Source organism: Pristis pectinata, chromosome 15, assembly GCF_009764475.1.
Source record: "Pristis pectinata isolate sPriPec2 chromosome 15, sPriPec2.1.pri, whole genome shotgun sequence".
In the NCBI taxonomy this organism is placed as follows: Eukaryota; Metazoa; Chordata; class Chondrichthyes; order Rhinopristiformes; family Pristidae; genus Pristis; species Pristis pectinata.
The window spans coordinates 19,869,498-19,888,329 of NC_067419.1; the positions used below are offsets into that span (position 1 = coordinate 19,869,498).

An 18,832-nucleotide genomic window follows, 5' to 3' on the forward strand; every position below is an offset into this window, starting at 1 on the left:
ATAGTCAATCATAAAATTGTATTTGTGGCACAATATATAAAAAGTTGATTTGGGCCAGGGTAGGTACTGCAAATGGTGTAAAACTGTGTTGTTGAGCTGACTTGAGGTTAACGAATGTGAAGATATTTGCCATATAAAGTCTTGTCTAAGACGAACTTCTAACCTGCCTTTCACCCCCCACCCCCCCACCCCCCAATCCCCACCTGCATCATGTAGGGTTACTTTAGTGATCCCTGGAATGTCTTTGACTTCCTCATCGTAATTGGCAGCATTATAGACGTCATTCTGAGTGAGATCAATGTGAGTATATATGACACCCTTCCAGATTGCTCCTGTGTGTTGTGCTTTGTTTCTTAACCAATTTCACCTTGTCAGATATTTAAATCTACAAGTTTCAAGACAAGCACTCTGATGGAACTGGCAAGACTTCAGAGTTAGGAAATCATCGCAGGTCAAATCGGAGCAGACACATTTGTGAAAAGTTATGAATTTTGTACAATAAGAAAATGGTTTAACATGGCCCAACTGGCCCATTCTGAAGTCCTGGATGTATAGGTAACAAAGGGTTGAGGGGCATCTCTTCATAGATGATCTTTTCCGTAAGAGTAAATACTGTGCACATGTAACCTCTTTCTCTTATTTTCTCTTCTCTTCCCTTTTTTTTATTTTTTATTCTTCCCTTCTCTTTTTTTTCCATTTTCTTTCTCTTTTTCACATGCAGCACTATTTTTGTGATGCATGGAACACATTTGACGCCTTAATTGTTGTGGGTAGCGTTGTTGATATAGCAATCACAGAGGTGAACGTAAGTAACCATCTCAATGAACATGCCTGCTCCACTCCTACTTGTTTTTTTTCTAATTATAATTTTATGTTTGTAATGTCATTCTTCTTCCTTCCCCCAAGCCTGGCATGACTTAAACTGTATAGCAGGTTCAGAGTGCAGCATAATGTCTACAGTGATTTTGGTTTTGAATTACTCTGACCTCTAGATTAAAAACTGTCATAAATGAAAACCAAAAATTACCTAATATGACTGGTAAGGCAAAGGTATTTTGTCCAACCATAACTCTTTTGGCAAGACAGCTGTAAATAAAATAGATATCCACAAGTATTATCATTCATAGTTTGAATCATTTATAACACTGAAAAACTTTTTGAACTACTGATTTATATGTTCTTGTGGAAAGGCATGGAGTGGAAGAAAGGCATCTTACGCAGGAAGAGCAGAAAATTAGTTTTAGATGAGTTGTCTATTTTCCATAGGCTCTGAGAACAAATTATCCATTCTTGTAGAAGGTGGAATTTATTTGTAAATATGGGGAAAAAAGCACAAAAAAGAGAACATGCGAAAAAAATGTTTTTTTCTCCAAAAAAAAACTTTAAAGTCATATTCTGTTACTAAAATATGAAGTAAATTTCTCTCATCTTCTGAATTCCTATGATACCCACCCTCTACAATATACTAGAACAAACTCTGATACCTTCTGAAAAGTGATAATCTTTCTTTATCTGGGAGCAGATCACACTATGATTGTAGATCCAGCCTAACTTTGGCCGATGCAAATACTGCAATAGGTGCACAAGCTCCTATTATTTGCTAAAGTACTCCTCAGTGAGCAATGTTGGAAAATAAAGTTACAAATAATTAAATATTTTTGTTAACCAAAATTGAGTTGAACAGTATTACGTAATCAGTAAATATTTCTGAGCAGACTTATTTCATGTATATATTTTGTGATATTCTTTCACTTTGTTTAAATAGGTTAAAATAATTTTGTAACCTGGCTTATTGTTTATAGATAATAAATCTCAATTCTAGCTTCATTCCAATGTTGAGACACAAAAAATTCTGCAGATGCTGGAATCTGGGTCAATACACAAAAGGTGCTGGAGGAACTTAGCAGGTCAGGCAGCATCCATGGCAGGAAATAAACAATCGGCATTTTGATTACTTTGTTGACCAATGTTGACAGTTTTGATTACTTTGGAACACTTTTATAATTAAATCATCTAAATAAGGAGCAGCCTAATTGATACTAAAGGAACTTCTGATTAACTTTCTGATTAACAACTGGAACTTCAGTGTAATTAAAACTTAAAATAAAAAGCTGTGTCATAAGGTTGTATGCATTTGAATACCTGCTATACAGTCAACAACTGAACTATGCGTTACCTCTCTATCACAAAGCATGATTTGGATATTCTTAATGTGAGTAACTATGATACACTTATCTGTCAGAAGTCTTTGGCCAAGGTATCAATGCTTCTAGCAATAATGTCTTTGAAACCAGAACACAGAATAGTGTGCAACTGCTTCCAGCAGAAGTCCATTATTTCTTGAACAGAAGTGCACATACAATATAAAACTGATTATTTAAAATAGATTGTTTCATAATTGGTTGAAGAGATTTAAAACAAGTTAAATTTATGCAGCAGCCCATTTCAGTAAATTTTCACTTCAGCACCTGTTACACTTGCTGAAGCACCTGTATTTGCCTGCCAGTCTGTTGTTTTTGCCCAGAATTAAATATACAGCAAAGTATAATTGACAATAATTGCAGACATCTTTATCTGATAGAGATGATGCCTCATTAATTCATACCATTGTAATATACCAGACTACCTTGGCTAAATTGTGAATAGTGTGCACTCATGGGTTTGGAGTGATGGGATAAGGTGCACTGAAAGTGACAAATGATTAGGATTGAATTCCAAATTCCAAACTTTGCATTTAACCTCATCATGTATTGTGCATGCCACAACCAATAAGGAGATGAGTTGTCACGTTTGATGTGTTGATTAGGTAATTAGAGAAATGTTATTATGGATTTGCAAGTTTAACCAGTGATGCACATGTTTCCAGACTTCCTGGAACTCCCTGATGAAAGCGAAGTAAGAACACTGGGCCAGTGGAAGGAAGTTTGACAAATAAATCTGTCAATAAGTGCTACTTTCTTGAGATTGTTGTATGTGATAGGCACTTTGGAGCTCTGAGCTATCTCATGAGCAAGGGCATACTTACACTGTCTTTCTCTGGAACTCAGATAAAAGCCAAGAGGAACAGCAGTAAGAGTAACATCACTTGCAACCCTATAGGAGGGAGGGGATCAACAGAAAGGCACAGCTCACAGGAGGTTGTACCTTCTACATATGGGGTACAGGTGGAGGATAACTTTCCTCTACATGTCTGAATACTAGTATCTAAAGATGCTCAGAACCTTGTAAGTTGTGACAGACATTTGTAGCCTACTTCCACAGGAGTCACTACCATGTGGACTTGATGGCCATGCTTCACCAGTGGCTGAAAAAGTTAATTTCTGTGATATTGGATCATCTTAGAGCTCTGCTGGAGACATTTTCAGGTTTTCGATGACTGCCCATGTATGCATTAGGCAAGTTATTAAATGGCAGAAAGGGGATATGAGTATTAATTGGTAGGACACACAATAATGTCAACATTGTGAATACACCAATTACAATGAATGGACGCGATGGCTTGCAGGTCTCACTGGCTTCCCATAGGTGCAGGCCATCACCAGCTTGGCAGTTGGGGCACCCTTCCCTCCCAGGTCCTCCAGAAATGTTTGAGAACCAGAAGCACTACTCCATCAAATCAAAGAAAAGGTACCTAATGCTGCTGTGCCCAAGATTCCTTATTGGTCAACTGCTGTGGTGTTTCATCCTGCAGCAGTCTGCTTTCCCTGGTCCTTTGACTTTTGGAGTTTAAAAGTCCATAGTTCCCTGAATGTGGTAGCACAGGTCCTTAGGGTGGTGAAGGTGGCATATGGTTTGTTAGCCTTTGTAGGTTGGGACATAGAATATAAGAATTAAGATGTTATGTTGCAAGTTAACAAAACACTGGTTAGGCCACATTTGGCATATTGTGTGCATTTCTGGATGGATGTGGTTGTACTGGAGAGAGTGCAGAGGAAATTCACCAGTATGTTGTGTGGACTGGAGAATTTTAGTTACGGGGAAAGATTGGATAGATTGGCCTTGTTTTTCCTAGAGCGGAGGAGGCTGAGGGATGACCTGATATAAGTATATAAGATTATGAGAGGCATAGATAGGGTAGGGAGCCAACATCTTTTTCTTTGGTCAGTGTATCAAAAACAAGCCAGCATTGGCTTAAGGTGAGAGGAAGGAGTTTTAAAGGGGATCTGAGGGGTAAGCTTCACACAGAGAGGGATTGACGCCTGGGATGTGCTGCCAGAGGAGGTGGTGGAATCAGATGACATTTAAACAAACACTCAAATAGGCAAGGCGTAGGAGAATACAGTCCTGATGCGGACAAATGGGCACACATTACAATAGTGCACAGCACTGAGGTTTTGACCCACAGGTAGCACAAGGCACAGAACACAGTGGATGCAGCTGAGCTCCAGAGTTTTGATCCGTTAGTTAAGCTCTGTTTACAGCAAGCTGCTTTTGATATTTAATGTACATATGGTTCTGTGTTGTAGCTTCACCTGGTTAGCAGCTCATTTTTTGATACATTTGGTGTTCTCACCAGCATGCTCTGCTGCATTCCCCCTTGAACTAGTGTTTTTGGTAATTTTAACATAAAGAATATGTATGTGCCACGAAATTAGAGATTATAGTGGATATAGTGGATTGGCCCACAGCACTTTAAAAATAATACAATTGTGCACTGTTATATCTGTTCTAAATCTAAACTATTTAGCATTGTAGTAGTGTCAGGCAACATAAAAGGCAGGACATTGTTTTCATGAGGGCCGTGCAGTGTTAATTCCTGCAATTATTGTAATGCAACAGGAGAATTGGCAAGGAAGAAGTTAAGTAGGTACTTCCCTCACTGTGTTTCTAGCAACCTGCTGTCAGTTCAGTAATTCCATCAGGACTCTTCCCACACAAATTACATTGTACTCTTGGTGTTTCTTCAAATATCGTTCAGCATAATGGAAGATTGATTCATCAGCAGAGGGAGAGTGGAAGGAGGTAACCTGCTGGAGGTTTTCTTGCTTGAGTTTGACCTGATGCAAGAACTCCTTCCACACTACATCCCACTGCATCACCACCTCTGGCAGATCTGTTCTGCCAGTGGAACAAGACTTACACGGGGTGGATATACAGGATTCTGCAAAGGACATGGTTGGTTGACTCATCTGCAGGCTCTCTCTTCTGACTTAGGCATAAGAGTTGGGATTCTTAGGCATAACTCCTAGATGTTATCAAGGGGTCTTTTGAATACTGTGCCCAGTGTCAAATTCAAATCTAGTGCCTTGCTTAATGCTGGATGAGGTGTCCTGGGTTTTTTTTTCACACTGTGTCTGTCATACTGGTTAGTTACGACAAGGGGAAAGGGATTCAAAAACTAGAGAGCATGGATTTAAGGTGAAAGGGGAAAGATTTAAAAGAGACCTGAGGGGCAACTTCACGCAGAGGATGGTGTGTATATGGAATGAGCTGCCAGAGGAAGTGGTTGAGGCAGGTACAATGACAACATTTAAAAGACATTTGGACAAGTCCACAGATAGGAAAGGGTTAGAGGGATATGTGTCAAATGCGGGCAATTGGGACTATCTTAGATAGGCAGCTTGGTTGGCACAGACGAGTTGGGCTGAACCGCCTGTTTCTGTGCTGTGTTACTCCATGACTGAATGGGATCCTAGGCCATTTCAAAAAGCATTTGAGAGTAAACAGCATTTCCCTGCTTGCCATATAGACCAGACTGAGTAAGGACAACAGATTTCCTTCCCTAAAGGAAATTAAAGAACCAGATTACCAATACAAATTTTTAAATTCCAGATTATTTAATTAACCAAATACACATTCCCCACCTTCCCCTGCACAGTTCAAGTTCTAGATTATTAGTCTAATAACATAAATACTGTGTTATCACTTTATTCTACGTGATATCAATTCATAATTTACCATTCAACACCAGACAAAAGGCTCCTTGTCAAGCACCAATCAAAATGTGCAAGCTGTGAAGATAGTGGAGAAGCAATATTTAATTGGGTCAAAAATTAGAAACTTAACTTTTGTAACACTTATCTCAAAGAGCTGGGTGATTATAATGGTCTCCTCACCGTGGACCTGTTCTTCAACACAGTCCTGTGTGGTATAAACCATATGCTTCAGCAGAGGTAGAGGCAGGCTGCTCAGGTCCATGCCCTGAAGACTGAAATACTTTTGGCCAAAGTCATCTTGCCATGAACAAAGCTTCATTGCAAGGGTCTTTAAAAATCATAGTGATCCCACTATGGTTTCAGAAATTTGGTTCGGTTTGTAGTGCAGGTATAATGTTGTTCTTAGAAGTTTCAAAGGTTATGAGTTCAAGAACCACTTCAGAGATTTACTTGCAAAGGGCATTTGATAAAGAGCCACTTAATAAGCCTGTGAGCAAAATAAGCTTATAGAATTAAAGAGTTAGTGATTGTATTGATACAAAATTGGTTTAGACACAAAAACTTTGTGTGAACAGCTTTTTTTTCCAACTGGAGAAAGACATGCAAAGATGTTCTTTGACAGTTAGTATTAGATCACTACTTTCCTTGATATAAATGAGTGACTTGGGTATTATATGCTGGAAACAATTACAAAATTTGCAGGTGGCACAAAAATTGGAAGTGTAGTAAACAGTATCGATAATGGTAGTGGATTTTAAATGGCTGCTAGAATGAGTAGACGTGTAGCCATTGCATTTAAAATTTAATGCTGAGAAATGTGAAATGATGCATATTGGTAGGAAGAAAAAGGAATGGCAATATAATCAAGGTTGAGATGTATGGAGGGTGCAGGAATAGAGAGACGTGGGTGTGTTTGTAACCAAACCTTTGAAGGTGGTAGTGGGGCATGATAGAATAGATAGAGGGATAATAAAATATATGGTCTACAACCAAGACTGAGATGAGAAAGAATTCCTTCACTTAGAGCTTGGTGAATCTTTGGAACTCGCTACTCAAAAGGTTGTTAAGGCTCAGGCAGTGACTACATTTAAGGCACAGATTGATAGATTTTTGAATTTGAAGAGAATCAAGGGATATGGGGTAATATCAGGAAAGTGGCACTGAGGTAAAGTATCAGCCATGATTTTATTAGTGATGCAGTGGTTAAACTAGCAGACCAGTAATCCAGACTAACAATCCAGAGACATCAAGATTGTTGAGGGATTTTTATTCTATGGCGTTTGGAATTTTAAAAAAGAACTGCTAGTCTTAGTAATGACAACCATGAAATTAGCAGATGGTCATAAAAACCCATCTGATTCACTGATGTATTTTTCCGCCATAGGAAATAGGAGCAAGAGTGGGCCATTCAGCACCTTGAGCCTCACCTTTCAACATAGTTTTTTTGCTCTATCCCATATCTCTTGATCCCTTTAATATCTAGGAATCTATTGATCTCTGTTTTGAATGTAATGAGCCTCAACTGCCTTTGTGGTGGAGAATTCCAAGGATTTGTCACCTTGAGTGATGAAATCTCTCCTCATTTCAGTCCTAAATGGCTTACCTATTTTTTTAAAGACTATAACCCTTAGAATGATGGCAAATATGTGATCCCAGACCCACAGCAATGTGGTTGACTCTTAAATGTCCAGAATAACAAGGCTTTCTGCTCAGGGCAATTAGGGATGGGCAATAAATGCTAGCCTTGCTGCTGATTATCAGTTCAGAGAGCAACTGATCTGAAGTTAATCGGTTCAAATCTGGAAACTGAATAAATTTTAAAAAAACATGTAGTAGAACACAAAACTGGTGAGGAATGCTAATCCATCCTTGCAGTTAAATGTACCTTACCATCCAAATATCTGAATACACTTCATCTCATGATTCATTTCAGAGATGTTTAAACACTTGTAAATGAATAACCATATGCAATATGCCAGAAACAGTAATGGAACAAAAGATCATTTAATATGTGCTTTTGGTAGAATAAGTAATTAAGTAGCGATAGGTCACGGTTTAGATTTCTCTCTGAATCTTAGAAATATGGTTTATGTCTTCATCTTAACATCTTGTGATTTCAAGTGCAAAATTCTCTGTTAGCTTATATCTTATGTATTCTAAACAATGCTTCAACTATTTCTTCTTTGTGGCTCATAGTAAAGCACTAATTATGATACCAGCATAAAAATCCTTTGCTGTTTCAATATTAAATGGTTTAACATAACACAAAAGAAATTACTGTCTGAGCAAGCATAATAAGACATCCACTCCTAAAGGAGGTTAAGCACTCTCCAACCCCTAAAATAATTTACATAATTTTATTATATCCTGCAATAGTTTTAAATGGACTTCTGCTTTTAGCTGCCACATCGTGCATGTAGTCAAAAATGGTTTTGTCACACGTTACATTTGAATGTTTTTCCAGGAGGGAATTGAAATGAAATATGAATCTAATGAAAAATCTTGATTTAAGCAAGTGGCTTTCTTTGATTAAAACAATTTATATGCTTATTAAATGTATTTGGACATTTCATATGCTTACTCTACACTTGTTCATTAAGAAATATACATTTTTTAAAGTACGATTAGCTATAAAATCTGAACTGGAAATCTGGTATTAACATACAGTATGTAGAATGGTACATACTACCGAATGACTATAAATAATGTAATACAAATATTTTATTTTGACTGCTTTCAAGTCAAGCCACTCGGTTTTAAATCAAGTTTTGTCTACCTAGTCAAGTAAATAAAGTGTCCATGCTTTTAGCATGATTTTAAATCATATGGATCCAAAAGGAAATGTTTGCTATGTCTGTCTTAACTTGGCATGAATATATGATAAAACATTAATGTACATTTATGAATGGGGACCCAAAATCTGTCATACAATTTCAATCTCAAAGGTCAATCCTAGTAGGGAATAGAAAACAATTCACATTTGTACATTCTCATTCATTTGCCAAAACAGACCATATACATGTGAAATTAGAAAGCAGAATAGACCAGATTTTCATTTCAAAAAAATTCACTGTAAAAATAATCATTTCCAAAAATCAGTGATATCGCTTATTAATGATCCTACTTTTTTTCATCAAAGTATGTATTTTTATCAGTAGCATGCAGACCTTTAGTTGTAAGGATCAAATTGGTAATCAATTCTTCTGAATAATGGGAAGGAAGCTTAAGGTCAAGAATACCATTGTACCTAGTAGCACTTGCAGCCAACCCCATGTTTTTTAAAATGATTTTAATTATGAACATGCTATAAAGGTTTTTGTTGTTCTATTTATTCCAAACGATTGGTTATAAAGAAATACCTTTCTCTTCCAAATATGGACTACTGTTCTGTAGCAGGATAATTATCCATTTGATGTTGCTTTCATCCTGGAAAATAATTTTTATCAATTTATTTAATTCTTATTGTAACAGCCTCCATTGATTTTGATATTGTGTCCACGTTCTGATGTTGACATGAATATAGAGTATGAACTCTTTTCCATGGTATTCTTTGCTGGTTTAGTATACTCAAGTTTTGCTGTTCCTATCTTGGTTTATTACCATTTCCTATGCTCCTTCATATGTTCTAATATATTGGCACTGACAAATTAATTACCATTCGCTGTGGTTCTAAGTGCTTTAAACAAAATATAATCAATACAGTGAGATGATTTTCAATGCATATTTGGGTGAAAAGCAATTCACTTAATTTTTTTATTCTTTTATTATTATTTTCATTTGAACAGGTTCATTTATTTCTATGCTATGTGAAAATATATTTAAAATCATGTCAGATGGGTTAACATATATAACCACATTTTCACAAGAGAAATATTCTTATGGATTTTTTATTAAATCAGGCATTGAAATTTCCTTATAATAAGGAAGAGATGATGTATTTACTTTCAGAAACCATTTACTCGCCCAGTACTTTTCCTTCCAGAGATTTTTATCATGATGGGAAATGTTCATGTTTAGAAATACAATCCAATATTTAAGAGTGGGATCTCTCCACAGTCAATGGGTAAAACATAAAATGATAATAATAAGACATTAGCGAATCCACCTTACCAGTAAAGTACTGCTTCATTACATAATCTAAACTTTTCTTTTTGTCTGTTTTTTTCCCTCTTTGGAATCATGTATCCAATTTATTTTAACATTCGTAAATTGAATTATTTTTATTTCCTTGGTTGGGTATAGGTGTGTTTTTCACTCTTTAACCATGAGCAATAAATTTATTTTCCAAATCTATAATTTCTCAAATTAATTTTAACTTGAGATTTCTTTACCATTATGCTTTTAATCACAAATAGAAGAATAAAATTTTTAGCTAAATCTCAAAAGGTTTAGAAGTTTATGCCAAGCAGATGATGCAACCATAAGTGAAAACAAAAAGTACTGGAAATACTCAGGAGTGCAGGCATCATCTGTGAACAGATAAACAGAGTTAATGTTTCAGATTGCTGACATTGATGAAAAGTCATTGATTTGAAAAGTTAAGTCTTTCTTTCTCCACTGATACTGCAGAAACTGCTAAGTATTACAATTTTTTGTTTCTGTTTTCCAGCATCTGCAGTTAATTGCATATCAATATAACCATTAAGTTGATGTTTGTCTTCTTATCAGATTTAAAACTAGCAATGAAACTGCCATTTCAAATACAACAATACCTACATTGTTGTATATATTTTAGTATGTAGGCACTTCCTTTTCTCATGGACAGAAATATCAAAGTATGATATAAACTGTCTGAGATCAGGTACAAATTATTTCCATTCATTAACATCAGTATTGACTAAAATCAAAATAAATCATAAAATACCATAGCTTGGAAAAAAAACTGTTTGCAAAATTTGCAATCAGATATTTAGTGCCTTCATATGTTATTTGCCTATCCATTTTAATTGTACAAATACTAATTTGTTTTTAAAATCCCATGAGAGGTAATTTCTTTCCTCTCTGGGTTGGTGCTTATTTAAGTAAATGCAAAATAGTTGATGATAAAGGGATAGTAAATCTAGGCCTGTCCAGCAGGCCTCTTCTTCTGTGGTCACCCTATGATGTGAAAAACAGAAGAGCTTGTTTAGTTCTACAAACAGTAATATTCTTCCATAATGTAATAATTTCAGAGTGCAAATGCATTGTAATAACTTGATATACATTAAACCAATAATGAGTCTTGCCCAACATTACCATGCTCATCTTCCTTCCAACCTCTCCTGCTTGCCTACCTTAGAAGAATAAGCTCACTGTTTCCTGTAACTCAGACCTGAATTTTCGCCCAGAGGTGAGTTGCATACAGAGTTGAGTGGGTGGGGTGGGGTTTGGGAGGTGGGGGGTGATGCAGGAGGTGTGGCTAGTGAGTTAGGAAACTGAAAAGAGTGGGTCTCTTAAATGACCTGCAATGGAATAGAGCAATTGTCAGGGCTGGATCAATTTACTACCACCTTTCCCTTGGTGCTCCTTCTTTCATGAACCCTGTATCCCAGATGCCCTTAATAACCAAAAATCATCGATTTCTGTTGTAAGTATACTCAGTGACTGAGCTTCCACAACCCTCTTGGATATAAAAAATTATTCTCATCTGAGTCTTGAAGGGCCAATTCCTTAATTTGAGAATGTGAGCCCTGGTTCTGGATGCCCAGCCAGGGGAAACTTCATCCCTGCATCCACCCTGTCAAATGCTACAAGAATTTTATATGTTACCTTTCATTCTTCTAAACTCTGGAGAATATAGGACTGAATTTCTCTTCATGGAAAATCCCATCCCCTACCCCAGGAATCAATTTTGTGAATCTTCTGATGACTGAATATGATATTCAGGAATGGACTGAGGGGAAGACAATACTGAATTTGTGTATGTGGAATGAATACTTGCCCTAAATGAGCAAATCCCAAATTAATGACAGGGAGGAGTTGTATTCTCCCTTTAATTTAAATGAAGTAATATTGAAGGTTAGCAGAAGCCAATGCAATAGGTTATGAATTGTTAGTTAAAATTGCAAGTCTTGAAAAGTTTATTTTAACATTTATGAGGTTCCCTGACATTCAGAATAGGAATAGTTCAAAAATGAGTTAACCCAGTCTGCATGGAGGACGATGCATTTTGACTCAAGTGGCTCAACTTACTTGAACTCCCCTTATGAGGTTACCCACATGCAGCACTATATTGCAGTTCTTGGACAGTTGAAGCAAAACTGACTGTTGCTTCTGTCCTTATGGCGTGACCCATTATGTCAGGCTCCATGCCCAAGATTTGCTTTTGTGGCCTTGACTTCAGCTAGCAAAGTCATTATAGGTGCATTAGTGAATCTGGAAATGATCCCTGCTGTAAGCACTTCCAAGACCACTATAAGATAAAGACGAGAAGTGCTGAAAATAATTAGCGGGTCAGGCAGTATTTGTATGAAGAGAAATGGAGTTAATATTTTAGGTAATTGACATCTCATCAGACTAGGAAATATTAAAAAAATGAAACAAGTTTTAAATTTCTGAATAAGGGGAAGAAGTGACAGAGTAGATGTGGCCAAGCTGTTTACCTTGGTGGGTGAGTCCAGGACCAGAGGGCATAATCTTAGAATTAGAGGGTACAGGTTTAAAACAGAGATGAGGAGAAATTTCTTTAGCCAGAGGGTAGTGAATTTATGGAATTCCTTGGCACGTATAGCAGTGGAGGCTAGATCATTGGAGGCATTTAAGGAAGAGATGGATAGATATCTAATTAATCAAGGGATATGGGGATAAGGCCGGAAATTAGGGTTAGAATAGGTTTTTTTTTCTTTTTTTTTCATTGCCCCCCCACCCCCATTTCTCATTCTTTTTCTTTTTTTTCCCTTTTCTTTGGAGCAGACTTGATGGGCCCAGTGGCCTACTTCTGCTCCCTTGTCTTGTGATCTTGTGAAGTGGAGATAGAAGGGGTCTATAATAGTGTCAAAACCAGGAAAGATTGAATTACACCAGTGGTAGTTGAACCTGCTGAATGTCGGTAGTAGTGTTTGGAGGAGACAAATGAAATCTGAACTACCAGAAGAGGAGAGAGGGAAATAAATGAATGCTGAAACTGTAGTGACATCCAGGATCGGAATGACTGCATGAAATTTTTGAATATGATTTTGACTTCTGTAGACCATTATGTGTCAGGGTGGAGGAGGAGCTGCTGCTCTTCGAGCTTATATTGAGCTTCATTGGAACAATATAGAAGGCCAATAACGGAGAGGACAGAATGGGATTGAGATTGAGAATTAATGTGACCAGCAACAGGGGTGTTCTGCAAAGTGGTCACGAAATCTGCATTTGTTTTCTCCAATGTAGAGAAGTAAATACATAAAATAAGTTGGAAAGGAGTGAATCACTGCCTCATCTGGAAGGAGTTTTTGTGTCCCTGGACAACAGGACAAAAGGAACTAGAAGGGAAGGGTCAGAGATGAACCATATGAGAGTGACAGCAGGTTAGAAACTAGCAGCAAATAAGATATATGTTTGAGTTCTATTTAAAACCAGGAAACAACACCAAAGCAGTTCTCAAAGATAGCTATTGCCTTTTAAAATTTGAATTGATTTTTTTCCTCTCAAGTGGCAATAAGTCCATCTTGAGCAGCGTTGTCACTCAAAACCAGAGAAATTAATTCAGTCCCTACAGGAAATCATGGCAAATGATTAAGCAGATTTAGTATTAGCATAGATGATTTAGCATAGCAGATAGCAGGGAGGGAGGTAAAAGACAGGAAATCATAGGCCTATAATTTAGCCTGACTTCAGTGGTTGGTAAGATTTTAGAGTCCAGTGGTTGGTAAGATTTTAGAGTCCATTATAAAGGATGAGGTTTTGGAGTACTTGGAAGCTCATGAAAAAATAGGCAGAAGTCAGCATGGTTTCCTTAAGGGGAGATCTTGCCTGACAAATCTGTTAGAATTCTTTGAGGAAGTAACAAGCAGGATAGACGAAGGAGAGTCAATGGGTGTTGTTTACTTGGATTTTCAGAAGGCCTTTGACAAGGTGCCACACATGAGACTGCTAAACAAGATAGGAGCCCATGGTATTACAGGAAAGGTACTAGCATGGATAGAAGATTGGCTGACTGGCAGAAGGCAAAGAATGTGGGGAAAAAAGGGGCTGCCAGTGACTAGAGGTGTTCTGCAGGGGTCGATATTGGGTCTGTGACTTTTCACATTTTATGTTAGTGATCTGGATGATGGAATTGATGGCTTTGTGGCCACGTTTGCGGATGATACAATGATATGTGGAGGGGCAGGTAGTGTTGAGGAAGCAGGGAGTCTGCAGAAGGACTTGGACAGGTTGGGAGAATGGGCAAAGAAGTGGCAGATGGAATATAGCGTCGGGAAGTATATGTTCATGTACTTTGATAAAAGACATAAAGGCTTACACTATTTTCTAAATGGGGAGAGAAATCAGAGGTGCAAAGGGTCTTGGGAGTCCTAGCGCAGGACTCCCTAGCGGTTAACTTGCAGGTTGAGTCAGTAGTAAGGAAAGCAAATGCAATGTTAGCGTTCATTTCAGGAAGAGTAGAATATAAAAGCAAGGATGTAATGACGAGGCTTTATAAGGCATTGGTCAGACCACATTTGGGGTATTGTGAACAGTTTTGGGCCCCATATCTAAGGAAGGATGTGCTGGCATTGGAGAGGGTCCAGAGAAGGTTTACAAGAATGATCCTGGGGATGAAAGGATTAATGTATGAGGAGCATTTGATGGCTCTGTGCCTGTACTCACTGGAGTTTAGAAGGATGAGAAGGGGAATTTCATTGAAACCTACCAAATATTGGCTATGGAGGCCAAATCATTGGGTATATTTGAAGCGGAGGTTGATAGGCTCTTGATTAGTAAGGGTGTCAAAGGTTACGAGGAGAAGGCAGGAGAATGTGGTTGAGAGGGAAAAATAAATCAGACATGATCAAATGGCAGAGCAGACTCGATGGGGTGAAAGACCTAATTCTCCTCCTATGTCTTGTGGTCTTCTGGTCAGATCAGTGGTGAACTCACATAGGCAAACTATATTTCTGCTCTGCTGCCAATGGGATGAGATCCAAACCACAAACTCAGGAACAAGGTAAAGTTAAAAAGGAGAGGGTTGATTGGACCAGATATGGGAATGTAACTTAATCCATAATTTGTAGCTATATATTCTGTTCTTATTTTAGATCACATTTTAATCTGATGTCATTTATAGTTAAACAGCAATATTTACACTAAATTGGGAAATGGAGAATAAGAGTTAATGAAATATTGGAGATTTTCTGCAGTGGGGGATGAGGATCTCACTACTGCCAAACTGAGTTAAAATGCAGAGAAAATAATTAAAATTAAATCTTAGCACTGATAAAGTGTGATAAGAAATGTTGCAAGAGAAATTCCTCTTTAGGCGCAGGGCTGAGCAGAACATCAACTGTCAGTAACAGTCACCTGCTGACATCCACTTCCATTGCAGTTAATGAAACAATTGATGGTCAATACTCTTGCATCCATTTTGTCTGAATAACCGAGGACAAATTTCACCCCCATAGACTTTAATTTTAACTTGCCCCATCACAACTGCCCCACCCCCCCCCCACCAACCCCACCACTGTCCCATAGGAAGGTTATAATTTCAAATATCTGAAATTATCTGCAACAAGCCACCTGATTTTTAAATAGTTAGTGTGGCTAAGTGTTTATATATGTTAATACAGTTGTATACCTCAACTTTTAACAGCCTTTCCAATTTGAAGGCTGTAGGTTGGGTTTTGCAGAGTTCGAGAAACCCAGCAACTGAAGGGAGGCAAGAGTGGTTGGATCCAGCAGGTAAGTGCCTCTACAGCACTATTTGCTTTTCTCTAGCCATTCAGTCGAACCTTTTTCTCAGCCTACATTGAGACTTCCCTCCCCAGCCCTGAATTGTCTGTTCCCTTGATGCACTCTGTGTTTTCCCCCGCAACCTCTACCCATTCAAGCTCTGGTTTTCTTTCCTAACCCTTGCCCTGATCCTCCATCGACTCTGATCCTTCCCCATCCATAGTTTTGATCTTCCACAATCTATAATTTCAAACTCATCACTTCCTTTGTGCTCCTTGCTGCCCCTGACCCTCAAATTTGCCCCTAGCCTGACTCAAGTTCTAACTTGTTCATGGGAATCTGTTTAATAAGGACCCCTGCAGTGAAAGTAAAATTTAGTTGTTTTGAGCATGCCCATTGGCAAGTGGCGTTAGAACAGCATGACCGAATTTTCTGCACAGCTCTTTAAAGCTGTATTGACCCATACATGTCTGGTGCAGATATCACATCATTGCCTCACATCTGGAATGACCCCATCGACTTTCTGGTGTAGAATGATTCAACCCAGGAATGGTTGCAATAGCTGCCACCCCAGAAGTAACTGACTTCCACAGTGGCAATGAAAAAAACAGTGCCATGCTAATGAATTCTTTTGCCATTGAATGTTAACTATCTTGACAGGTAGAAATATACAAAATGCAGGAGTTAAAATAGTGTTTATGTTTTTGAGGAAGCCATAAGGGTGACACAGTGGCACAGCTAGTAGAGCCTCTGCCTCACAGCTCCAGACATCCAGACTCAATTCTCTCTGTGTGGAGTTTGCACATTTTCACTGCGACTAAGCAGGTTTCTTCTGGGTGCTCCAGTTTCCTCCCATATCTCAAAACTGAGGGTTGGTAGAATAATTGGCCACTGTAAATGGTATTCAAGTAGGATTGATGTAAATGGAGGTTGATGGTCAGTACAGACTTGATGGGCCAAAGGACCTGTTTCTTTGCTGCATCTCTCTATGATGCTATGACTCAAGGACCTACCTGACTCCATGAATCATGGATCTGTTTTGTGTATTAAGTTCTTTTTGCTGCCAACTATTTTCGTGATCTTCTCGGCAAAAGCTATCAGACCAGAAATGGAAACTTTTAAAAAATAAACCTTTCTTTGTAGGGCTATTGTCATCCTATGCTCCCCATCCTTTTTTGTCAATAGCAGAACTCTCCTTAGAGTTGTGCCTCCCCCTCCCCTGGCAATTTGCTGGTGGCAGTGCAATCTTCAGGCTGTCCAGTATTGCCCAAACATTGTGAAATACCCCTGGCTGCTGATTTGAGAGAGCAGTTTACTGGGTGCTTTTAAGTTAGTAGTCATTATGAACAGGGCTACCCACTGGACCATTTGGGAGATTAAATGTTGTATGATCCATTAGAATTGCCACTAGTTCTGTCTCAAGTGTACTGCATGACATCAGAGATTCTTAATGCCATTACCGTGGTATCTGGAAGAAGGTTTTAGGAAGGTTTAACTACCAAGTATAGTGAAGGTACTTAGCTCTTGCCATTGCAACATTAGTTTTCTGGAATGAGGTAAATTTATAGTTTTCAGTTGGGCATTCCATATGTTTCAGTGGCTGGAGAATGCTTTAGGATGGGCTGAAGTTGTGAAAGGACACGTTATATGTCTAAAGCTTTCATTCCACTAGAGATAAGATAACAGAAGGATCAATTATACTAACATCAGGAGTCAGCAGATCACCTAATAGTTGAAAAGGAATATAGAGGGCATAGAAAAAGAAATATGCAAATAATTCAGAAAATGCGTTAAAAAAATATCATTCAGCTTTCCTCGACTTAATTGGCCAAAAGAGGTGGGTAAAGTGGTTGCAGAGGTGATTCCTACAATGTGTACTGGGCCCCTTCCTAATCTACTGTGTAAAAAGACCAAGAAGTGAGGTTTCTTTATCTGAAATGCTGCATACAGTTTTGGTGTCCCTCCATTTAAAAGAAAGGATATAGTAGCATTGGAGCCAGTCCAAAGGAGATTCACCAGGCTAATTCCTGGGATGAGAGGGTTGTCCTACCAAGAGAGAGACTGAATAGTTTGGGCCTGTATTTCATGGAGTTTAGAAGAATGAGAGCTGACCTTATTAAAACGTATAAGGTCCTAAGAGGGTTTAATAGAGTTGATGTTGGGATGTTTTCTTTGGTGGGAGAGTCTCGAACAAGGGGACATAACTACAAGATAAGGTGAGAGGGGGTAAGTTCAAAGTAGGTGCGCAGGGCAAGTTTTTTTACACAGAGAGTAGTGGGTGCCTGGAAGGCTCTGCCAGAAGTGGTAGAGGCAAATACGATAGAGGCGTTTAAGAGCCTCTGAGATAGGCATATGACTGTGCAGAGAATGGAGGGATATAGACATTATGGGGGCAAAAGGGATTAGCTTAGTTAGGCATTTAATTATGTTAAATTAGGTCGGCACAACGTTGTGGGTCGAAGTGTCTGTTCCTGTGCTGTACTGTTCTATGTTCTATAAAGGGGCTGATCATTTAAAACTGAGGTAGTAGAAATTTCTTCTCACAGAGGGTGGTGAGTCTCTGGAATCTCTGCCCTGGTGGGTGATGGAAAAGGGATCATTGGATGTATTTAAGGTGGAGGTGGATAAATACTTTATAGATTGAGGAATAGAAGGTTACAGATAAATGACACAGAAGAGTGTTGAGGCCAGCATATAACAGCCATGATCATATCAAATGGCAATTTTGTGAGGCTGAGAATGAAACTTTGGAAAATAAAATAGACAATAATAGTATCAAATAGTGATGTGGAACCAGTTGAGAAACATTTAAAACAATTTAACAGAGCTCAGGAGAAATATAGATTGCTCTAAGTTAAAAATAATGATCAAACCCAATGGATGAATTAAAATGTGAAGAGCAATCAAGGGTAAGGGAAAAAATACACTAAATACATGGGCAGCAATTGAACGCATGACAAGGGGGAATAATAAATTAGGAAGCGGGAAAAATAATCTTTGGTCACTTGAACTGTGTGCAAGCTTATTAGCTGCTGATTATACTCAATTCCACACATTTGATTCTATGTGGAGTTGAATTTGCAAATATCAGTTCAACTGGTGGTAATCAAAGTTAAATGTTACCC

At 38.2% G+C, this 18,832-nt stretch overlaps 1 protein-coding gene across 3 annotated transcripts in view; it reads left to right on the top strand.

Moving 5' to 3' along the window:
• The window catches only part of cacna1c (calcium channel, voltage-dependent, L type, alpha 1C subunit), a 550,322-nt gene that overhangs the window by 416,992 nt on the left and 114,498 nt on the right, over positions 1-18,832 (top strand). For all 3 annotated transcript variants that reach the window (XM_052030488.1, XM_052030489.1, XM_052030490.1), the window contains one exon: positions 217-300. In XM_052030488.1, the coding sequence (XP_051886448.1) occupies positions 217-300 (84 nt within the window). The remainder of the gene's footprint in view (positions 1-216; positions 301-18,832) is intronic.